At 44.6% G+C, this 25,343-nt stretch overlaps 2 protein-coding genes across 2 annotated transcripts; one reads left to right on the top strand and one right to left on the bottom strand.

The window, feature by feature from the left end:
- Positions 1 to 1,905: 1,905 nt before the first annotated feature.
- F5J12DRAFT_783041 (uncharacterized protein) lies at positions 1,906 to 4,235 on the bottom strand (the record flags this gene model as incomplete). The annotated part of the gene is made up of 4 exons (XM_051742814.1): positions 1,906 to 3,305; positions 3,543 to 3,648; positions 3,706 to 3,858; positions 4,044 to 4,235. The coding sequence occupies 4 exons, from the start codon at positions 4,233 to 4,235 to the stop codon at positions 1,906 to 1,908; spliced, it is 1,851 nt and encodes a 616-aa protein (XP_051599749.1).
- Positions 4,236 to 5,242: 1,007 nt separating this feature from the next.
- Positions 5,243 to 5,947, top strand: F5J12DRAFT_783040 (uncharacterized protein; the record flags this gene model as incomplete). The annotated part of the gene is made up of 4 exons (XM_051742813.1): positions 5,243 to 5,437; positions 5,488 to 5,520; positions 5,752 to 5,808; positions 5,861 to 5,947. 4 exons carry the CDS (start codon positions 5,243 to 5,245, stop codon positions 5,945 to 5,947), a joined length of 372 nt encoding a protein of 123 aa, XP_051599748.1.
- Positions 5,948 to 25,343: the final 19,396 nt, after the last annotated feature.

The raw sequence follows: 25,343 nt of genomic DNA, 5'->3' as shown, positions 1-25,343 counted from the left end.
CACTAAACCTTTTAGGTTGCAGTTTCGACAGGTAGGGGTGCACCAGAAAAATAAGGCCGTTACGCCAATCAGGCAAGAGGGGTTTGATGTGATGTTGGAGTGTGAACGTTCAATCAGAGCAGTGTGCCGAAAAGGTGCGGTTGTCGAAAAAAGTGCGACAGTATGTAACCTGAACTCATCTCATTGGTTCAACATTTTTAGCCATTGCGGGGGGGCATCGTTGGTGTTATCGTGGTTCTGTCCACCGTCTTTCCACTTTTTGGTACATATTCCGTGCAGGCAGTGTCCGCATAGAAGATACCGAGTGCTAGGCCATTCATTTAGCAAGAAGTTCGCAATTGCATGAGTCGCGTCGTGGATAACATGATGATGTAATCCTTTCCACGGACTTACCCACCTTTCGTAGCTAGGTGAATCGAAAGTGACAGTGATAGAGAAGTGATACGAGAAGATGTAGAATCTGAGGTAGAGTCTAGAGAAAGACGTAGAAGAGAATATACTTCGTAGATCACAAGGTGAGTGTGATCTAGTGTGTTGGGGGAAAGCCGCGTGACACCAGGCCGACTCGAGCGATCGTGCCGAGATGCCGAGATGGCACTGAAAGTAGATCACGTGACCAAGAAGCGGTTGAGATGAAGAAAAGGGAGTCACGTGATCAGATGAAGAAAGGAATCGAAAAAATGAGTGCGCGGAAAGATGCGGTGCGGCTTTCTGAGCGTGTAAGAGCGGGCGAGTGGAAGGAGACGAGAAGAGGCCACAAGACCGACCAAGACAGAGCTAAGCTCACAACTAAAGTGGCCTCGAGCCACCCTACACACCGGAGCTGAGATCAGAACCACAACAATAACATCCCGACCAGTCGAAAATACTGTGCATGCGCATCGTAGGTATGACGAATTTAAGAGCGAGAAGCGATGTGCGCAAGTTGGTACGACGAGCGAAATTGTCTATCACTGTATCAAGGGGAAGGAGATGGGTGAAATCAGCAGCAGAAGAGATGAACAGAGGGAGAATGCTACTGATTTGACACCAATAATCTAAAAATGCTTGGGACTTCTATCTGCCTTGAGTAGTGATGATGTCAGGTGGAACCCCCTGAAGTAAAAGCACTGTAGCCCCTCTGATGCGAAAGGCATGCCCGGGCATATCTGGGAAGCCTGCCAAGACTCAAATCTGGTTAATACATTAATGGTTAAGGAACCACATCTGCAGTTCGAACAAGTGGGCCGCTTGGATTACCGGTGCCTAATCATTTACAATACTTACATTCCATGTGAGAAATGCATCTGATTGGTCAAAAGTCCATCTGGAGGACAGAGATTGTCTACCTAACATGATAATGGTACTAGTGATAACAATTACTATGATTATGACAGTGATCTTATCCAGATGCAGTCAAACTGATCATGGTTTGTAGGATTCTAATACATCATAGTGTACCTACTATGCTACCCCATCAGAATTACTAGCAAAATGAGCCCCCCCATGGAATGTGTTGAATATCTCTTTGTCTGTGAAGTGATTGAGGAAAAAGTGGTGGTAAAGCTCTTGTGATGTAGCAGATGATATGCTAGGCAGCACCTTTTCAGAACCAAAAATGGGGACAAGCTCTAGTGCATGTGAGATCCAAGTAATGGGCATGACCAGTCCCTCTCACATCTCTCCACCTTCCTCCATATGGGAGAAGCACCTTTCCAGGGTCCACATCTGCAGCTCAGGTTGCTGCTGTGGGGTGGCAATAACATGGAAGGGCTGTAGATGAACAAGGGGATGGTTGAGATATGGAGGGGTTTTGACCTTGGAGTGTGGACATGCACAAGGCTGGAAAATAGTGTGAACTTGTGCAACATAACTGGCAGCTGTATGTGGTACATGTATTAATACAGATCAATGCACATGTGAAAGCTATGCACTGTCATTTGAGGGGCTGATTAAAACAATATCATAGATTCCATATGGGAAATCCTGAGAGGGGTGCAATGCCTGAACAACTTGACTTGGAAGAATCATAGAATCATGGAATGTGGAGTGCAGCTGAACATGGAGCTTATGCCACACAGCAATGTGATCAGAAGTACAAATGTCAAACTGGAGGTCAAGGGAATGCAATTGAAGAAATTCTAAATAACAGTCTTGAAAGTAGGGGAGCTGATATTGTTCAGTGATGTTGTTCAGCAACAGATTAGTTTCATCTGAATGTGACATGACATGGAGGGCAGTTTGAGTATGATTGGTGAGAATGCCATAAGCAAAGTAATTGCAGACTGGGTGGGGACCATGGAGTTGCCATTGCTCCTCAGGTAGGACATGCCCTACCCATGTGAATGTTGGATCTGTTGCAGCAATTTCTTCCTCTTCCATGGAAACAGCATTGATGAGGGGTATGTTACTTGAGTGTATCAATGAGTATACATCAAACTGCTGCATAGATTCTTTGCAATCAAGTAATTGGATGACTTGTTCCATGAAGTCTTTATTCTTATTAGTATGTTCGAATGGACGCTTGCAATGGGTGATAAGAAGGTGTTTGCTGACATCTGCAGTATATTGTATTAGTCCACCGTTATTATGAATTGCTGCTGCAAAGCTGTGAAAAAGCTCCAACTTTGGAATGTGGAAGTCATTTTTGGTACCAGCTGATCTTGTCTTTCTGGCATTTGCCTCAATAATGGCATCCTTGTGCACATGGAACTCCTGAAGTGATGATTCCATTTCCTTCATGGAAACATCTGTGTGTATGGGACTCTGTGCCTGGTATATGAAACTGATAATAGCATGTATGGCATGGAGGAACCATGGAGGTACACAACCAGCAATCATGGGAACAATGGTATGCTGGATGTCATAGTGTTCTCTGCCTGTCATTTGCTTGATGTGTGAAACACCACCCACAAAGTGCCTCACTGCAATGCATTTGTAGTGACACTTGAATTGCACATTGAGGTCATCCTCAAGTAACTCTCTACACCATGAGAGGACATGGTTGAAGAAAAACTTGTGGCATGTATGAAGGATTTTGGGCAGAAGGAAGATGGAGGGGTCTGCAAATGGCCAGTTTCTCCAAAATGGAAGGTGGACACTGCTAAGCTGTATCATCTTCACCTCTCTTTGAAAGCAGCTCAGATTATTCCACAGGTGAGTACCCCATGCAACTTGTTTGATGTGCTGGAGAGTGAGATTGCCTGTACGAGATGAATGGGAGTGACTGTTGCTGAACTGCTTATGGGTTGCTTCCATGACAGGGGAAGCACTTTTGGAGATGCATGCAATCATTAGCTGTTCAGGGAGGTGAGCAGTCCATGCCACTAGTGGTGTGAAACAATAGCATTAGTATCCATGGGGGTCTGGCATCATGGTTCCAATCTCTGCAACACATTTCAGGCCTGCAGTGACAATATCAACACATTTGTGCCAGATGTGCATTTGCAGGATTGTTTGGATTCCCTTAGGGACATCAAACTTTGGTATTGGCATGAATGTGACACATCATCATGAATGTGAGGTGGCTGCCATGTGGATGTTCCCTGGAATATTGCTGATACTGATTAAGAGGGGATGCATTTCTAGTCCTCCAGTCATCCTTGTCACAGGAGTCTTGTCAGATGCAGCAAGAATAGGTACAATTGTGGCACCCTCCGGAAGGGAATCCTAACAGAAGACCATTGTTAGTTTCTGTAGTGAAGTTGTATCGCTCTATGAACATACTTGGATGTGATGGGCTTTGCATGCTGAGAACCATTCACTGTACTCCTGTCCAAGAGCATTGGTGATCAGAATAGGGTCAAACATCATATTGGCACCAAAGATAGGGTTTCCAAACAAGGACCTTGCAACCTCCTCTGCATCACACCAAATCAGCTGGATAGAATCAGTTGTTTTGTAACGTTTGACTTCTAGAACAGTACTCCACCACTTTGGCCCTGAGGGAAGGGTATCCATCCACCCATGCAATTCTTCTACTGAAGTAAAGGATGGCTAGGGATTATCATGGAACTAAGGAAAATAAGTGAGATATGGTTTTATTGAGGTAAAACTGGTAGTACCCAGGGCAAAGCAAGGAATCTCTTGATCTGAGTTTGTGTGAGGTTCTCCATGAGAAACTTGGCTAAAGACCATTCTGCCTGAGACTGAAATGGATAGTACACATTGATCTCTTGCTCTTGGTTTAAAGGACCATTGTGAAACTGCTTGAATGTATTTAGTTCATTCCCGAAAAGTATACCCTGACTGTTCATGGTACCTAGCCCTTGAGTGCGAAGATCAACCAAATGAAGCTAGACGAGCATCTTGTGCTATCAAGGAATGAAATGGAATGAGTGGATAACACGTCCTGATATGCTGGATCAACATATCATGGGTCTCGAAGAACACTTTGCAAGCTATGTTTGGACACTGATATCTAGAACTCTTGTAAGTAGAAACCTGAGTCAATATCATCGATATGAACCTTCCAGGATTTGGAACTTCTGAGATATGAGCCAGTTCTGGCAGTATGTATCCTGTCTCTGCCATTGTAACTCGAAGACAGACAGACTCCATGACCAGTCTGTGGCTCATGAGTGTAGAAATTTTGCTAAGTCCTTCAAACTCTGACCAACTTGCACCTCTGCAATTGCCCACCAGAGCCAGCCACAGATCAAGGAAGTACTGCCTCTTATGATTCAAGCTGAACCCCCCATGACTCCTGTATCAATGCAATCCAGTTTTTGCAAACCCCTTGGGTCCTCCCCATGTAGCACTCAGCCCTCATCACCTCTTTCATGCAGCACTTATCCAGCCCCACTCAGCAGTCAGCTTTCCTCCCCCCTGCCCTCAAGCATTGCTCCATTGTCACCTGGCAGCCCTGAGGACACTCCCAACACCACTATGGCCCCAGAGAGAACCACAGGGAGGGGTCCACAGACTGCAAAGATTGCTTGCATAAAGTTTTCACCTTATCCCAAGCCAGACATTGGGGAGGCTTTGGAGCTCTGCTTTGTGAGGAAGTCTCTGAGAGGGGGAGCAGGAGTTATTCACCTGAACAATGCTAGAGATGTATTACTCCCTTGCTCTTTCTAACATCATGGAATCCTAATTCATTGCATCACAGTGGAAATTCCTTTTTCACAACAGTATCAATGACCTTCCAGATGTGGTGATAAAAGAGGCAGTCTTGATGAAACATGCAGGTCATGAGACTAGGTGCTATTGAGCGCTGTCGTCAGCCTGGGAGCTCAGGGAAGCTGAGCACTACAGCAATTTTATGAAATATATCTATCAAGCTGACCATAAGAAGTATGGGGAGTATCTGGGGGATGGACAAGGTGATGTGGATCTGGATCATGCAGTGGAAATAGATGATGCAGAGAACTTCCTAGCCTTCAGCCATGAGGCATACAATGAGGATATTATGACATTTCAGACTATGAACACCCAGCTTGATCAACTTGAAGAGGAAGTGCAATGCTGTGTTTCGCAACTCATCAAGTGAATTTGATGGCTCATCAGATTGCAATGCTGGTGACAGATATGCAGAGTCAGGTGTGAATGACAGCAAGGATGGCCTTATGGGTCCAGTAGATAGTGCATAACTGATGACTCAGAAATGAAAGGTGAGGCCTGCACATTTTATTTACGAACATTAGCTGATCACCTTGCAGTAGCTCTGCCATTCACACATTCAAAAATGTGGCTATGTAGTGCCTCAAATGTACTATTTACCCTCCATTTGATATATGATGATCAAATGATATCTTGTGTGCCTCAATCCAGTTTCTTCCCTCTTCCATTGCTCCCACCACCATGGATTGGCCAATTTTCAGAGACAAGGTAAGCTTTGATAGACCCACTGATTCACTAACTAACAAACATTCTATTACAGGGATACTTGGAATTGACTGACCAAGGTGAAGGAAGTCATGATGGTCTTGACATCAGCCACCATGTTCCCCCAGAGCTTGACACTTGAATTGATTGTTACAATGTTAGCACAATAAATACCATGTATCATCCCCCATCAGCAAACATCTATCACCTGCCTGTCTATGGATATCAGCTATACTCCCACATCTCTGTTCGATCCATCATCAATCTTCACACCTCGTGAGATCAAACAACTTACCTGAAAACCCACATCACCTGGAACTGGTGATTTCCACCTGCAGTACACAGTCATGGATGCCATGTGACAGAGTATTTTCTGCTCATGTTGTGATGGCAGGGGACAGGCCAAACCAGTGGGGGGAAGTTGCCAGAGGTGAGGAATTTGACTGTATTCACATCATTCTGGATAGGGAACAACCAGTTCAAAACTCAACCCAGCTGACCAAGCACATCCATTTACCTGTCCTCCCTACTGACGATCCCCCTGCAGCCAATGCCCTGGCATTAGTCCCCATTGATCTCCAGCCAACCACAACTACATGTATCCCTGACTACATCATGAAGCACTTCAAGGATGAAGCCAAGAAAGAACTTTGTTGATACTTCATGATGGAGTGACCAATACAGATGACTGCTGATTCCAAGTATATTGAAGACTTAGCAATTCATCTTGTGGAAGGTGTATTCAGGTCCTCAGGCAGTGAGTACCAGATACCAGGAATGACTCATTACCTGACATGGAGTAGAAACTTGGTTGGATTCAAAGAAAAATATGAAGACATTCTGTGATAATGCAAAACACATGCTTCACAAGGTCACCAGTACATTCAAGGCCATCACTCGAATTAACTCTCAAGGATTCATATAACTTGCATGTGCCCATTAATGCACCACATATGACTTGGATTGCTGAGACATGGAGAACCAGTGTGGAACCCCTCCTTGTCAGATGGGATTTTGTCAACAAAGAGGTTCTGGTATGTCTTTCCCCATGTGCAACTTTATGGCAGATTAATGTTTTTGGTAGCTTCCAACAGGACAAATGGTGACTGGCTTCTTCAACTGCCATGCTGTGAGCACCATCATTCACTGAAGCCGTATTCTTGCTTTGTCGCAAACTGTCCTCTGTCATCCCCCCTGACACAGAAAATCTCGATCATCTTATCACCTTCACTGTCACCATCATTCGGTGGGGGCTCACAAACCTCGTCAGGGGCTGTGAGGCCGAGTTCGAGGCAGATGTATATGAACCTCACTACAATAATGCCCTTCGACATATTCAGGACCTTAGGAGCGAAGGGACCTATTACTACACTAGACCATTTCTTGGAATTTACTGCTAGCATTTTGGCGCATGGAAGGGAACTCATAGAACACTACTCCCAGTGTACATAAGCTTGTAACAATCTATGATGACTAGTACTACACATGATAATCAGTGTTCTTGTCTCCAATGACAACACTGATAAGATGACATTGGTGCTAGGATCTTGATAAGGCCGTGGTAAATAAGCCATACACTTCTCATAATTCACAAGCGAAGCTAAATGGAGAAATTCTAAACAGGGAGTGGTATAACCTGCTCACTTGCTCGTGTAGTTTTGCAGATGCAGGGGTGGGTCTGCGGAGATTATATAAGTGGGAGTATCAAGTGCGCTTTCTCATCTTTCGAGCATCTGGGCACTTGCTGAACCTTGGCTACTATCCCCCATTTATAGGGAGTCAGTTTTCTCGCCTTTCGAGCATCTGGCTGTTTGCTGAACTTTGCCTACTATTTCCCATCCACAGGAAGTGCGTGTTCTCCCCTTTCGAGCATCGGGCCGATTGCTGATTTTTGACCTGCTATTCCCCATCCAAAGGAGGTGCGCGTTTTCTCCTTCGAAGCATCTGGCCCGTGCTGAGCTCTCTCATCCACAGGAAGTGCGTGTCCTCACTTTCCGAGCTTCAGGCAATTTGTTGAACCTTCCCCTGCTATTCCCCATCCACAGGAAGTGCGTGTTGTCAATATTTGAGCATCTGGGCGTGTGCTGAGCCTTTCTTGTTATTCCCCACCCAAAGGAAGTGGGTGTTCTTACCCTTTGATTGTCTGGCCGTTTGCTGACCCTTGCCCTAGTAATCCCCATACACAGGCAGTGCGTAGTCTTACCTTGGGAGCATCTGCCCGTTACTGACCCTTGCGCGGCTATTACCCATCCAATAGTATGTATGTATTTTCGCCTTCGGAACCTCTTGCCATTTCCTGAACATTTCCCTGGTATTCCCCATACGCAGCAAGTGCGTGTTCTCAGTGTTCGAGTCTTGGGTCGTTTCCTTACTCTTTTCCTGCTATTTCCCACCCACAGCGTGTCCGTGTTCTCCACTTTCGATCGTCTTGGCGTTTGCTGACCCTTGCTCTGCTATTCCCCATCCAAAGGCAGTGCGTGTTCTCACCTTCCGGGCATCTGGCCATTTGCTGAACCTTTCCTGGTATTCCCCATCTACAGGATGTGCGTGTTCTCACCTTTCCAGTGTCTGGCCATTCCTTACCCCTTTCCTGCTGTTCCCCGTCCACAGGAGGTGTGTCTTATCACCTTTCGAGTGTTTGGCCGTTTCCTTACCTTTGCCCCTGCTATTCTCCACCCAAAGGAAGTGCGTGTTTGCACCTTCAGAGCATCTAGCCTTCGCTAACCCTTGCTCTGCTATTCCCCGTCCAAAGCTAGTGCGTGATCTCGCTTCTCGAGCGCTTGCCCGTTTCCTTACTCCTTGTCCTCCTATTCGCCATGCACAGGGAGTGCGTGTTCTCGACTTGCGAGCATCTGGCCTTTGCTAGCCCTTGTCCTACGATTCCCCCTCCAAAGGAGGTGTGTGATCTGACCTTTTGGGCCTGGGGCCGTTTGCTGAACCTTGTCCTGCTATTCTCCATCCGTAGGAAGTCAGTCTTTTCACCTTGCGACCATTTGGCCATTGGCTGATCCTCGTCCTGCTATTCCCCACCTACAGGAAGTGCGTGCTCTCACTTCAGGAGCATTTGGTCTTTGCTGACCCTTGTCCTTCTATTCCATCCACAGGTTGTGCATTTTATCTTTTGAGCATCTAGCTATTTCTTGCTATTACCTATATGCAGGACCTGCGTGTTGTTGCCTTCTGAACTACTACACCCTCCCTGAATCTGTTGCTACTTCCATGAACCCATTCACCTTCAGCCAATGAATGAAGCTGCCATTTGCTATTAGTGTTATGAAACCCTGTGTTCCTGAATGTATGATTACAATCAATGCCATTGCTGAGTGCCCAACCCATATGTGTGAACTGCATCAACCAATTATGCTACAGTTTTTGTAGATGTGGTATTAGCATTGAACATTTGTTTTCTGAGCACTCTGATGCATATCTTATTGGTATTGTGACTAGATAGAGAAGCAGGCTCAGTGGTTTGCACAATGTGCTAGTGTTCCAAATGTATCTATGAACCTAGGCAGAGAATCAGGCAAATGTGAGCTGTTAGCCTGTCAGGCTACAGTGAAGAACAAAACTGTTGCAATGTTTGCAATGTGTGCATCAATGATGTGGCTCAGCCTATTCTACATAGGGAATCATGACATATATACCATTGGAAAGAGGTGACTCCCAGCTTTCCAGAACACTAAGGTATATTCCAAACAAATCCATTCATCCTGAGATACATTGAATTCTTTCTAAAAGGTGCATTGCAACACTTTTGTCCCTCATCAGTAAATCACTTTTGCTGGCCAGAGCTGTCCAGAGCTGTCCAGCACTGGACAGATTCCCTAGGGCTGCCAGCACACAAAGTGGTTTACTGATGCTGACTGGTGAAATAGTGAGAAGTAACTTTTTGAGGGCATGAGGGATGGAAAAATTCCTGGATGCTATTAGGCCCAGGTCTCCAAACTCTTTGTGAGCAATGATCACACTGGACTGACTGTTCCAGTCACATGGGTTTTTGCACCTTTAGGGGGCAGTCATTTCTTTGGGGTATTGTGTTCATCATGCTTTTGAATGTCAGGCAGATGACATTAAGCTGCATAATTGGGTGTGTGTCTGTCATGGACAGTGGCATTTTGTCATAGCCATGTCTTGACCCTGGCTGGACTTGGCCTCACACTCATTCAGTCTGGCCTTGGTTTCACCAAAACTCTACCTCCAGTCAGTCTAGCATGGTTAGCACTGCAAAGCAGTGCTATTGTGAAGTGTCATCTCAGTTGAGTCCAACCTGGTGTCACACACGGTCACAACCATGTGTTTATCCTAGGTCCTCACTTACTCTGCACCTTGCTCTGCTGGTTATTCACTCACTCTGCACCAACTCCACCCACCCTCTGTCATTTATGAACCTTCTCTGCTCCAACTGCTGTCAGACTTGCACTGGTCTACCATTTGACCATACAGACCATTCCCTGAAGGGTCATGTGACCTCCTTTTGGACTTCTCCTTGACAGCACACAGTCAGGTACTCTGCAGCATGCACACTGCATGGTCCAGCACCTAGACTGTTTCCTTTTTTGTTTGTTCTATGTTACCCATTGCATGTTTTCTGCCTTCCCTTCATTCATTGTCTAGGAAGTTTTTACTTGAAAATTTATGAGTCCCCATATGTCAGTTCTGATTCTGATTACTGTACCTCTGTAGTAGTATAAAAGCATGTACCATACTCCACTGTTCCTCAGTACAAATATCAACTTAGTTCCTACTCCTTCTCTCTCCATCTTCTGTCTGTTGGAGTTATCTCTGACTGTCCATCCGGTCTCTACCTTTGAAATACAAGGGCTGAGATCATGCAAGGGGGTAGCACACAAGCTAAACCCAATGCCCTCATTCCACTCCACCTCTGTCTTGGCAGACTTTGTCCCTGCCAACACTCTGCCAGTTGGAGTTCTGTGCTTCTGTGTCAGACTTGTTTCCATACCTCTCCCCAGACCTTGTCTAGTGTTGGAGTTGGTCAGCATAGGCCTGAACTTGACACACATTAAAGGTGTTTGGTGATGTGGACATGGATACTGTTGATGACTGGAGATGAAGACTATAGCCTTCATGCATAGAATGACAGCCAAGAATGTTAGCAGTCATCCTTCACACAAGAATGAGTCATCAATGCCAAAGAAAAAAGAAGGAAGCAAGTTAAGTGCCAATAAAAATTCTCAAGTGCCTGTGTACAGCATTCCAGTTTTCAACATATTGCCACTATTTCTGCAGGTATTGACACCATTCCCACACTTGCTTATAGTGGTCAGCCATCTGATCCTACCTTCCAAAATTGGGAAGGATCTGTGCACTCCACACATCTCTACAGCACTCCCTCCAAGTGTTGCACATTTTGCTAATTCTTCTGATATTGCCACCTCCACATCAATCATTTCACTTGTCCCCTTTGCTAGAAACCATGGCTACATATATTTACCAGGAATTCCTACTAGCTTCTGTCCTGAAGCATCCTGGTACATCCCATCCTTGGTGGCCCCCTCTCAGCCCATCCAGCTTGGACAGCACATTCTTTTTGTCAGTATGAACTCTAGGAGGATGTGCTTTGGTTGCCTTAGGTCTGTCATTTGGTTAGAAAGGTCTTATGTGGTCATTTCATGTAGAAATATCTGTAGGCTACCTTAGTAGTGAACAAACTACTGATATATTAGATATACCTGTAGGCTACTACAGGATGTCAGTATAGTAGAATACTTGTAATATGAATGGACTTACCCTCAGTAGTGAACAAACTACTGAGGGAATACTAGTAGAAAATACTACAAGTATGTGTGCTATTTCAGCTTATGTAAGCAGCCAAAACATCGCACAGTGGTCAAGTACCACAGGGGCACTTTATGTTCCAACATTTCAGTCTCTCCAGTCCAAGAAGCATATGGATCTGTGACAAGACCTAACAACAGGGTTTGTTGTAGGCTTGCACCAAGAACCAAGAGGAGAAGTAAAGAGAAGAAGAGAGGAGACAGCTTTAGAAGCAGGCAACTTTAGGACTCATAGACCCAAATGAACTAGCTTAGAGCTAGTTGGGTGATTGAGCAATGGTACTTATAGTAAGGTACATGCAGCAATGGTGAGGCATACATGAGGTCTGTGACATCATAGTGATGTCATGATGACATCACTGTGGAGCAGAACATTCCAGAAGACAGGCATGAGGTAAGTGCAAGGTGAGGTCCAGACCAGAGTCTGGACTGAGTCCAAAGAGATTAGATAAGATAAAGAGATTAGATAAGACAAAAAGAAAAGGAAAGAAAAGGGAAGAAAGTATGTATCATAACAGGATCCTTCCTCCCTGCTCCCTGCAATGTCTTCATACCAATCTCATCCATCATCCTTTCAAAATTGTGACAGCTACAGTATAATCTACTGTTCTCCACTCTCCCTGATCACATCTCACCTCCTTGTTGCAAGATACAGCAGAAGATGCTCCTCCTTCATCCTCTCTTCCAACAGAGCCTCATTCATGAAGTTTTTATTTGCTTCAATGAGAGGACAGTTGGGGGGGGAAAGTTGTGATCCCCTATGCTCCTGTCATCCCACAGACCCCCAAAGCTTGACCCCTTCTGATGCCTGACACCTGCCATCCCCTTTTGGATGTCCGATATTGGCATCAGATCAGCACTGCCTCTCTGTCATCCCACCCTGGCCTAGAAGCAATTCCTTCAAGATGTGATGTGCACACCCTCCCCCTAATGCAATTCCAGTGTGCTTACTCTGTTTCTGACAATGCTTGACTCATACTTTGAAATTCTGACTATCCTTGACTCACCTATTACCAATACTTACCAATCTTTTGACTTTGCTTACTGATTCTTCACTTTTTGGCTTACTTATCCTTACCAATGCTCACCAATGCTTTCTAAGATGATTACCCACTGCTTACATTCCTTACTTATCCCTTACCAATCACTTACCAAGTGTTTGCACCTTGTTTTCCATAGGCAACACCCCTGTACTGTATATAAATTACTGTACTTAGATATGTAGCTGAATAAGAAGACATCAGAGAGCCCCTCTTGCTCACACTTTCAATGTCCCTCAGTAATTCATTCAGCAGCTTTGATAGCTGAGACTTTATTAAGGGTCTATGTGAAGTATGGGTTTACCCTCAGTGTGAGTCAAAGTGTGGAAAGCTGGTGAAAACCAAACAAAACCAACACCAAAGACAAATAAAGAGTGAGTGGTGGTGTACCTCTGCAGAACCTGGAGGGTGGAAGAATCTAATGTGGGGGGGGAACTGTGATAGCAGGTGCTCCTAGTGCAAGTTGTTGACAAGTTACACAGGAGAAGATGAATGGATGCTGGACCCCATGTAGTCCATTTAGTCACAATGTATAGGTAGCCTGTGTGCCAAAATGCCAACACTTATAGACCCTGCAATGGGCCTGTCTAAATAGATTAGCCATGACACATGGACAGGCCTGAGGGCCTATAGTGAGAGCAACATATGTATGGGCCTGTAAGCACAATTCCACAACATATGGGAGGGCATGTGGAGGGTAAGGATGCTGCAACATATAGATGGGCCCATGACCAAGTAAGTATGCTGAGCTACTGTAAGACATGGACAGGCCTGTCCATGGTAGGGTGCACCCCAGTCACAATATCAGGATGGGCCCACCTATTGTATCATGAAGAAGGTCACAACATATGAACAGGCCTGCCTGTCATATGCTTTATAGGGTCACAACATAAAGAGGGGCCCCTCTATGATAGATTATGGAGTTGGCAACATATGGAAGGGCCTGTCTTTGGGATAATATACCCCTGTCACAACATATAGACAGGCCCATCCATAGCAAGATGTGCACCTGTTGCAACATAAGGATGGGCCTGTCAGTAATATCATTGACAGCATCACAACACATAGACAGGCCCATCTAGTAAGATGCATCCCTGCCACAACATAAAGATGGGCCTGTCAGTAATGTCATTTATAGCATCACAACATATGGATGGGCCCTTCTGTAATACCATTTATACCATCACAACACATGGGCAGGCCCATCCATAGTAAGATGTACCTGTTGCAACATAAAGACAGGCCCTTCAATATATATCATTTACAGGGTCACAACACATGGATGGGCCCATTTAGTAAGATGCACCCATGTCACAACATAAAGACAGGCCAGTCAGTATTATCAATTACATTGTCACAACAGATGGATGGGCCTGTCTAGTAAGATACACCCCTGTCACAACATAAGACAGGCCCATCAGTAATATCAATTACATGGTCACAACACATGGATGGGCCCATCAATAGCAACATGTATGCCTGTTGCAACATAAAGATGGGCCTGTCAGTAGTATCATTTACAGTGTCACAACACATAGATGGGCCCATCTAGTAAGATGCACCCCTGTCACAACATAAAGATGGGCCCATCAGTAATATCATTTATAGTGTCACAACATATGGAAGGGCCCTTCAGCAGTATCATTTATGCAGTCATAACATAAGGATGGGCCCTTCAGCAGTATTATTTATATGGTCATAATGTATGGATGGGCCCTTCAGTAATATCTTTTATATCACCATAAAACAAGGATGGGTCTGTCTAGTAAGATCCACCCCTGTTGCAACATAAGACAGGCCTAACACCAATAGCATGTATAGTGTCACAACATATTGATTGGATCACAGTAAAATATTGAGGCAAGCATCCTGACATGCCATAATTTTCCAACAAGCTGCAAGCAGCTTGCCCACTATACAACTCTGACCTCATCCACTCCAAGCATGAATACTATGCAAGACACATCTAAAACCCCCCCATGGATGGTGAATGGAACTAACAGACTGCATTACATCATACATGAAAGCCAGATTTCAAGAGGAGGTATTCAGCAGACCTTGCACCCTTCCAGATATATCGATTCCATTTCTGGTGTTATGTGAAGTGGATCACATATCGTCAGTAATCTCACAGGCCTATTGTTGCTAAAGTAAGTCCATCATAATAGTGTGATGGAAGTTTTCATCTTTCTGCAGTCAACATTGGGAAAAATCAGGGTGGAAAAACCTGCAATGCAGAAGCTGCTGAGAGATATGTGGAAGTGACTGAGCCATCCATTCTGGTGACCAACTCAAACACCATCTGCATTTGGTATTTGCCAGACACTCTCAGCCCAAAAAGAAGGGTAAGGGAATGCAGAATCTCATATTCTACTGACTTAATGCAATGGCAGGCCAATGTATGGAACTGCCTTCATCTTCTGAGGGAACCACTGCAGGAGAGCATAAAGGCTTCCCCACAGGCATGGTGGACAGACAAGTCATATTTCTGTGATAATGCTGAGTTGAAAGGTGCCATCAACCTGTCACCCACATGGTTTCAACAGGGTCATGGGGTGGGTGATCATTTCTTGCCTTGTGAATAAAGTGCTCATCTGTCTTGAAGCCCCAAAATGGCTTCCTGGAAGCCTCACAGCTGCTCAAATCCAGGACAGAAAACACTTCTACAAGGGAATGGGTTGACCAAATGTCTGACACCAATGCCCTGTTATCTGTGATCCTGCATGTCATCCATCTGCAAATGTATGCAGATGACAGGGAAGCATTGATCCACCTTGGTGAACAGGTGGAACAGTGGGCAGATTTGGATATGAGCTCCATACTGCTGATATGGAGCTCCACATATAGCAGCATGTCTGTGATGGTGAATCAGGCAACTTGTTACCACAGGGATATCAATGGACAGGATCCATGGTGTGGCATGCTGGTAACTGTGGGTGACTACCCACCCTTGGACTTTGTCATTCCAACATTGAATCTGTGGCTGTGCTACAACCCAGGGATGGTCATTGCATTTTCAGGTTCAGCATTGGAGCATGGGGTGGGAGCTGTAGATGGTGACAGAGCATGCCTGGCATACTACATGCATGCCAATGTACATCAGTCAGTGCATGTTCCCATGTGTCAATCACTGCTGATGGATGACCTACTACCTAGACCAGTTGCAACTGGAGAACTGTTGATTTGAAGCTGCAAAATTTAATGTAAGATTTAGTAGGTGATGCAGGTCTTGTATGTTATTAGGATATGCTGGCTCTCAAACTTTGGATGGGTGGTGTTGCCAAGATTTTGCAAATGGCTGGGTGCTTCAACATCATAGATTGGGCAGGTACTCAGAGCTAAAGGGTGTGCATCATAAACTGCAAAAAAAGTAAACCTACTCAGGCCATCATGCAGATGGGTGGATTGTCAGACATCATGTGGATGGGTGGGGGTTCAGACATCATGCAAATGGGCAGTATCTCATAAATGATTGACATTCACAGCAATGTATATACAACCAACTCCACAGTCAAAAACATGTAAACTATTGAAGTGGCATGCCCAACAACCTGTGCAATGCTCACCACCTAGTGTAGAAATGGTCAATTTGTTGACCCTGACTGTTGACAACATCAGCATATTTCTGAATATTTTCAATGCAGTAGTTTACCTGCTCCTCAATATGGCCATCAAGACAGTCTGTGATTGGCACCTCAGGCAATGGCCAAAAGCCCTGGGCCATCATCAACTATTTGCAGTGACAAGAATATGTGGCATACCTTAAAAAAATCCCAAAACAATCCCTTGTCTTGCAATCTTTGGGAATCTGCTGTGTATTCCTCAGAATGATATAGCCACCAAGGGAATGCAAAGCTGGAATTGGGATCAGCTGCATGTGGGGTCCAATGTGGGATGATGGTGCTGATATTGTTGATTATGCAAAATGCACTAAGGGGAATTAGCTGCATTTGATTGTGGAAGCTAACTTCATCATCTTGGTGTCTGAGGTACACATGGTAGCATGCTGGGAGGGGAGGAGTATAACTGTCATGCAACACTGTCACCAGAATCAAGCTATTAAGCTGATTCTGAAGGAATTATGTATCAGTCCCACATTGTGAAAAATTGATGTAAAACCTACCAAGTCCATTGCTAGGTTTGCAAACCAATGTGCAGGCCATCCCATGATATCAGCAGTCTGCTTTGGATGTACAGAGGCCACCTCAATCTGGCATGCCAAGTAGAGGATATCCATCTCTACCACAGACTGGTGAGATGGGTGTGATTGGCTGGTGATGAATGGCTTGGGACAATTTTCAAAGGCAGAATGTGGATAATGAACAACTTCCATCAAATCAAGCATATTGATGAGTTGAAGGCCCTGAGAGGCTGCACCATACTGGTCCCTTGCAGCTGTGCCCAATTCTCTCACAATGGCATTCACAGCCCACACAAGGTGCCTATTGAGGGTGGGATCAAATGGCATGTTGCTGGGAGTGGTGTTTCCATGGTAGTGAGATACCAGTGGCATGTAAGGTGTGCAGGACTAAAATTATCAATGTCAAAGGTGTATCAGATTAAGCTCATGCCCATACCTTGATTACAACATGGAACAGGTGTCAATCCCCATTGTTCCATTTGAAGAGATTGCTGTGCAGATGGAAGTTCACCTACATAATCAATGGATATCACCAATCACATGAATAGAACCAAATATATGCTCACTATTGCATATTTCTTTGAAAAGATCCCTCAGCTCTGATCGTTCAGGCATGCCAAAAGTCAAACAGTTTGTGCCATTGTCCTCATCTGCTGCCAAGTCAAAAGATTTGACAGGTACATTTAAAATGAGTGAGGGAGGTGTTGGTTCCCTCATATCCTGCAATTGAGCAAGCAGGTTAGTCAGAGAATCAGGTCGAGGAGATTGGTCCCTCAGATTTGATGATTTGTGGGTGATGGGCAGAGGAGATGGTTCCCACACATTCTGCAAGTCTGCCAGAAAATCGACCTGCATAGTAATGTCTTGTGCAGGTGTTGAAGACCCATCCATCCTGTTTAATTTCTTGTGTGTGACTGGTGGTGCTGATGGTTCCCGTGAATTCAGCAATTGCTCAAGTAGATCCACATTCATACCATCTGCTGGGGGAGCAGTTGGTTCCCATTCATTCAGGAACCAATTCATCAAGTTGTCATGTGGATCTATTACTAGAAAATTAGTTTGTTCATTAGCTTGAAGGGCAATTGTGCCAACTCACCAGCTGTGATTCCACCCCACCCTCTGCCAGAGTGGTTGGCTCCCTTTCCTGCAGGAACTGATCCAGCAAGCTTTTGCATGAATCTATAGTGAAAGAACATTTGTTGTTTAGCTTGGAGAGAAATCATGTTCACTCACTGGCTGCAATATCCATGTTTGACCCTGCCATATCTGCCCTTCCACTTGAGACAATTGGTGGAGGGGTTGGCTCTTGCAACTCACACAGTTGTACTAGCATCTCCTCCAGATTTTTGGACTGCTTCACATGGGAGCTAGATTGCCTTGGCTCAATTGGTCTTACATTAGCTGTGGATGGCTTAGGTCACTGGATCCAACAATGAAGACAACCTCACCTTGATGATGGAAACGAACTTTGCAGAACTGTTTGGCAGACATATTTGACAATGATGGGTTCACTGATAGGTTGATGATCAATCAAGATTTAAACTTGTAGGAACAATGGCGAGAATATCATTCACACTGTGGGAAGCAAGGTTGGACAATGGCGGACACAGCCATATTTGGTTCAGCAAGGTTGGACAATGGCAGATGGAGCCAAATTTTGGGTAACAGCAATACATGGAAGATGAGCAGCAATATCTCCCTACATAGATAGCTACCAGTCACCTCCACATGGCCAATACATAGACCTGTCCCACTCAGCTCTCTGCTCAATTGGCCTGCTCAACTGTCCTGCTTAACTATCCCTCTCTCTGATATCAAAGATGCCTCTCACAACCACCATGGTGTCATGAGCTACCATACATGCCATACACTTGTATTCTAATGTGTCACACTAGGCTAAGCCCTCTATAGACCATACACAAGTTCCAAAAAAGGTTTCCACTCTGACTGGTTGAGGGATTTGACAACTACTTCTGCTTCTGATTGCTGCCTGTTTGCTTGCACAATCTCTTTGCATCAGGAGATGGAACATCTGCATCTGGCCTTGCAGGGGCCTTTCTGACATGAGGTGACTTCCAGGTGCTCCCATGGACACCCTGTTTCACATTTGCAGATGCTGCATTGGTGGTCACAGATCCATTATGGTTGGACTTGGATGAGTATTTGGCCCCAGGTTGATGTTGATTCATGTCTGGCTCACTCAATTCTGACAGAGCCTGCTTAATATACAGCACAAACTTGTTAGCCATAACAGCTGATTCAACATGACTGAACTTGCCTGGTGTGTGCACTTCAGGGTGGGTTTCAGCTTTCTGCCTTTTTTTCTGCTCATTGACCCCTCCTCAGTTGGGTGGTCAGTGAAAGGAATGCTCTCCAATCCATCTTCATCTGCATATTCTGAGTGGTCCTGTAGTTCAGTTGTGTACTTGTTCCCTGAGTGCAGATCAGGGTTTGCTGTGAATACAAGTTACAGTGGGAAGCTTCACTATTCAGGGATGTTGCTGATTTCTTTGAATTGGATAGGGTGTGCAAATAAGTGTCTTCATCAGCTTAATCATTGGAATCATGGCCATTGCTTTCCCACCCATTATAGTCAGTTAGCACTTTATTTCATGGATGATGCACCAGGGTATTTGCATGGGCTGGAGGTGCAGAGAGCCACTCACTATGGGAACCATCAGCTGGTGGAGAATTTGAGCAGGAATGAGAAGGGAATAGTGTCTTGGCATGGTTTTGCCTCCTGCCAGATACCTGAAGACCAGAATTGCATTAGTGCTGATCTGTCATGCATGAAAATCACACATGGTGCACCTTTTTAGTGGAGGGACCATCTGTTCCAACATCACTCACCTCAGCCTCACTGTGATCATCCAAACTGTCATCTGTGCTGTTGTCTGGACTATCATCTGCACTATCATCTGCCACTCCCTCTTCCTGCACTCTACCCTTGCCCTTGACATTTTTCCTTCCAGGATTCTTTTTTCATTTGGGGGCAGGTGTCTTCTGGTATTTCCACTGCCTCACAACCTGGAGGGGTACCAAAGTTCTATCCACCAGTGGCTGCAGCTTGCCAGATTGATTGATCCATTTCTGAAATCCAAACACATCATTTGGATGGGATTCCTGTCACTTGTGCCAAAAGGACAGCAGCTGGGTAGCTGTTGTCATCCACATGTGACTTGGGTTGTGGTCAAAGGTAAATCCTTCAGGAAGATGGCAGGCTGCTATCATTTCTGCTTGATGATGACCAAAATTCTTGAATGGCACTGCTGATGAGGGATTTCCACATGCTAATCCTGATAGCACTCATTAGAGATTGAGGACACTAAATACTCTGGCCACTCATGGTAGTGAGCAGTCACAAATCTGCAAACCATTTTTTGTAGTTGGTCCCAGCTAAGGCCTGTGATTTCTCCTATCCAAATCTCTCCATCAGCATTTTTCACCAATGTCATGGAGTCAACCTTGCCAGTCCTTGTTGCTTTGGCTGCTGTCTTTTTCTGAGCACATTTGGGACTTGACTTGCCATCATGCTTGGGTGGTGTTCCTGGTTCCTCAAATGTTTCCCCAAGGTACTCTCACCAGCTTCCTTCCAGTGTGCAGACATCATTGAAGGGGATTCCATCTGTGATTTCATTATTGAAGTCCATACTGTCATTGCATGAGTCTTACCTAGGCCTAGAGGAGAATATGGTGGACTCACATGCATGCCTGTATAGTTCCCTCCTCATTTTTCCACCCAGCCATACACACTATGTGCATTCTGCAATACCTCCACATCTCCATCACAAAGTTTCAGACATACTTGTACCCATACTTGGCTGCATTCCTGGGAACCAGGATAAATTGAAGACTAGGAAGTTGACCTCATACAATTGCACCTTGCATTTGTCTCTGGCACAGGGCATTCCCTCCCATTCCACCCTTCCACTATATCTTCAGCTGCAGCCAATTGTTCCTCTGTCAGGTCATCCTGAATAAAAGCTGTCAATGCATTCTGATGCTGTTGGATCTGCTTGCTTCCATGGGTATTGCCTTCCTCTACTTTCATTTTTGCAAGCTTCTCCTGTATTTGCTCTTGGTACAATTCATGAACCACTGCCCACACAGAGTATTTGTAACTGGATCTAAGGGTAATATGGGGCTTCTTTGAATGGAGGGGCTTTTTCAACCAATCTTGTATTAGCTACAAGGGTGCTTTGAATTGTGAGCATCTGAATCAGAACTTTTAGAGCATACCTTGCACTTGGTCTGGACTTTGCTCCCTCTCAACTCCTTGTTCCTGTCCAATCACTGCATCTCCTCCCATATGGATAGCAGAACTGCAGGCTTCTTCTTCTTCCCTGCTTGCCTCCATTCCTGGTGTCAGCACCCAAGGATCTCCAACTCTTCCACTTCAAACATTTCTTCCTCCCTTTCCCCCACATCTGATGGTTCTATGTCTTGCTCACCATCAGCATCATCTCTTTCCATCTGATCCCAGGTGTCTGATTTGTACTGGGACTCCATGGAGTATGATGTGGTATGGAGTATGATGTGGTATGATGTATAATGATGGATAATAGATGGTTGGCTACTAAGTTTTTTTGTACCCTTGTTTGGTCTCAATGCATTTTAGTACTAGTGTGGTCATGCCAAGGAATTTGTTCAGACCTCCATGAAGTGACTGAAATATCCAATCAGGCTGATCTCTTTGACAGGATCCTGCCCAAAGGCAGATTAGCTCCTGGTTTGCATCTGGGCTGTCAGTTGGCTTGCCTAATCATATCCATACTTATATTGATACCAAACATCTTGTTTCACCTTCATCAGCTAATATAGCATCCAAATTCACCATCATAATCCAGGCAAAGCGCCCAGGTAATGTTGCAGCAGGAAGGGAATGTGTGGGCAGGGATTGAGCAGTAATAAGAAGGCAGCACCATGCATTGTGCAAGGCCAGTGTAGTTGCATTTGTATTTATGCCCTGACATGTGTTAAGGTATTGACATCGATAGAGCTAAATGGTAAAGTTGTTATGTTTCACCCTTGTTTACTCTTTTCTCCTAAACATTTACCTCGTGGTTCAGTCCATTGGACTATCTTTCCTTTTTGAGCCATCTTCCCTTTGATCTGATGGCTCCTTATGTCCACTACTAGCATTATCCTCTTGATACATGTGTAGAACATGTGTCATCATTGTTCAACCAATGGTGTAGTTACCTTGTTACATGTGGACACCTCATGGTCTGTTTCTTGTACAGTATTTAGTCTGTCAGCTCAAGTCCTGGTAGACCCAGACTTGAGTTGCTCAATCATATGCAGTGTTCTCAGAACTTTCGCCCTCAGTGTCCCTAACCCAGACCACTCTTACTGGCATTGCCCCCAAATCCTCTGTCATTTACAGAGGTTACTGCAGCCATTTGCTCAGTAGAAACCTTAGACTGTGTTTGAGCTCTCCCTACATCTTGACTTTGGTCAAGCATAACAAAAGCTCAAGTCTGCTAGCCTTTGGCCAAACAGGTCACTGTTTAGTGCATCACCACAAACCCCTGAAATAATCGATGTTGGGCACCATTGTGGCCCACTCATGAAGAATCATCATCTGACAAAGAACAGGAGAGCACTATCACTGATACCTCCTCCAATGAACCCGAACAACCAGATAGAGAATTTACTTCTGGTATCCTCTTGAATCTCTTTACCCAGTCCCTTGCAACACTCAGTACTCCCATCCCACCAGTACCCACCACCACTTTCCCTACACTCCTGCCTCCACCACTGAATACAATGTCTGGTTCATCATCAAAGGCAACAGTCAGCACTATTGCACCACCAAAGCCACTGAATTGAAGATTCGTGCCCCATCTGATTTTGATGGTGACCAAAAGAATGCTATGAGTTGGCTGTACTCTGTACAGACCTATCTCTTAGTAAATGAAGAAATTTACAACAATGACACAAAAAAGGTTGTCTACACCTTGTCATATATGAAGAAAGGCGTTGCTCATTCCTGGGCAGCTACCTTCCAGAAAACTTCTCTGGAAAAGAACCCCCCAAGTTTTGGCTCCTTTGCTGATTTTATGAAAGACTTTAAAAGTTCTTTCACCTCATCTGACACTGCCAGTGCAGCTATTACCAAACTACACACCATGAAACAAAAAGAATCAGTGGAACAATACATCACTGATTTCAGAACCTGCTGCCACCAACTCAACCATCATGGAAGACATTGCATTGATTGAGTTCTTCTCACAAGGACTCAAACCCTTCATTGCAAACCAAATCCATATGATGGAAACCACCCCTACCAAGATCACAGAGTGGTACACCCAGGCACAAAAGTTTGATGCAAAGTGGAGAAAGGTAAATGAACTTTCAGGAAAGAAAGAAAAGAGGACATTCTACCCCAAGAACAACCTTGTCAAAGAAAAAGATCCAAACACTATGGACATGGATGGAGTCAGACTCTCCAAAGAAGAAAGAGACTGTCACATCAAAGAAGGAAGATGTTTCAGCTGTGGAAACAAAGGACATCTCTCTCAAGGATGTCCTGAAAAAGGGAAAACCCCTCAGAAAAAGGTGAAAAAGATCTGCAAAATTGTGGAAGTTGAAGAAAGTGACAATGAAGAAAAAGTTGCTGGCCCATCTATTGCTCTAGTAAACATTGCTAGAGCACTTGGAAAGGATTTTTAAAAGGGAACTCTGCATTGATGCCAGAAGTTCCCAAAACGAAGGACAGTCCTGTTTTCATTGTGCCTGTACTAGTATCTTCTACTCCAGATTGTACTATGCAAATTCCAATCTCCCTCTATGCATTGAAAACAACTGAGAAAGTCATCAAAACCACCACATTGGTTGATTCAGGAACTGAAATCTCCTGCATCAATTGGGGATTTGTGTGAAAGCATCGAATTCCTACCCAATGGCTCACCGAACCAATCATTGCAAAGAATGTGGATGGAACCCAGAATTCCAAAGGAAAAATCCTGTTCTCCACCACCCTGTACTTTAGGGTCAAAGGAATCGTCCATCAAACCTTCTTCCATGTCATCAACTGTGGAATGGAGAACATTATTCTGGGCCTCCCTTGGCTCCAGGAGAACAACCCTGTCATTGACTGGAGAATGGGTACCCTATCCATTGATGAAAAGACTGACAGGTCAAAGGAGTTGAGACATAACATCCTTTCTATTGGGGTTGAAGAACCTGTTGTAAATCTTGTGTCCCCTACTGAAAAGAAAGGGATAAACAAGTTCTTGGATTATGAGGAATCAGAAGATGAAACCATCTGTGCACACTTCGTGATGTTGGTTGGAAAACTCATAGAAGAAGCAAAGAAGATTAATCCAAACAATAGTCTTCTTCAAAAGATCACTATGGCCACTGAATTGGCCCAAGAAGAACATAAAAAAAAACTGAAGGCTATCCTTCCAGAAGACTACAAAGAGTTTGGCTCAGTCTTCAAAAAACCCTCCAATGGAGTTCTCCCTCCATCACAACCCTATGATCATGTTATCAACCTGGTTGAGGACTTTGTCCCCAAGGTGGCTAAAGCATACCCACTCTCTCCCTCTGAAAGAGAGTCCTCCAAAAAGTTCTTTGAAGAGAATCTTCGAGAAGGAAAGATCTGCCCCTCAAAGTCCCCTCAGGCTGCACCCTTCTTCTTTGTAGGAAAGAAAGATGGCTCCCTTCATCCCTGCCAAGATTATCAATATCTGCACAAGAACACTGTAAAGGACACTTATCCACTCCCCCTCATTTCAGATCTCATTGATAAACTCAAAGGAGTATCTATCTTCACAAAAATGGATGTATGACCAGGCTATAACAACATCTGTATCAAGGAAGGAGACCAGTGGAAAGCCACATTCATCACACATAAGGGCCTCTTCAAACTGACTGTTAAGTTCTTTGGGTTATGTAACTCCCCCGCCACCTTCCAGTGATTCATGAATGACTCATTCTGAGACATGATTGCTGAAGGATGGTTGATCATCTACATGCATGATCTCCTCATCTTTTCCACTGATCCTGAAGAACACAAACAAAGAACTTGCCAAGTTCTTGAACAAATGAAAGAACTGTCACTTCCTCTCAAGCTAGAGAAGTGTCACTTTGATCTAACCAAGGTTGAATACCTTGGAATGATTATCAAGGAAAATACCATAGTCATGGATCCTGTCAAAGTCCAAGGCATTGCTGAATGGCCCATCCCAAAAAAGGTCAAAGATGTGAGATCCTTTTTAGGATTCACAAACTTCTATAGAAGATTTGTCCCATACTACTCAGACATTGCCTGACCCTTGATCAACCTCACCAAGAAAACAGTCACTTGGGACTGGTTGAAGAAGTGCCAAACTGCCTTTGATATCCTGAAACAGGTCTTCATGGCACAACTGACTCTTTGAATGCCTGACACATCTCAACCATTTGCCATAACTACCGATGCATCCAAGTATGCAACAGGAGGTGTTCTCCTTCAAGAAGATTCAAATGGTCAATGGCAACCTTGTGCCTTCCTCTCCCAATTGTTTAACCCTGCTGAATGGAACTATGATATCTATGACAGGGAGTTACTAG

Source organism: Pisolithus orientalis (genome assembly GCF_024613125.1).
Source record: "Pisolithus orientalis strain OTSU chromosome Unknown F5J12scaffold_15, whole genome shotgun sequence".
NCBI classification, from domain to species: domain Eukaryota; kingdom Fungi; phylum Basidiomycota; class Agaricomycetes; order Boletales; family Pisolithaceae; genus Pisolithus; species Pisolithus orientalis.
This window is presented reverse-complemented; position numbering and strand designations above follow the sequence as displayed.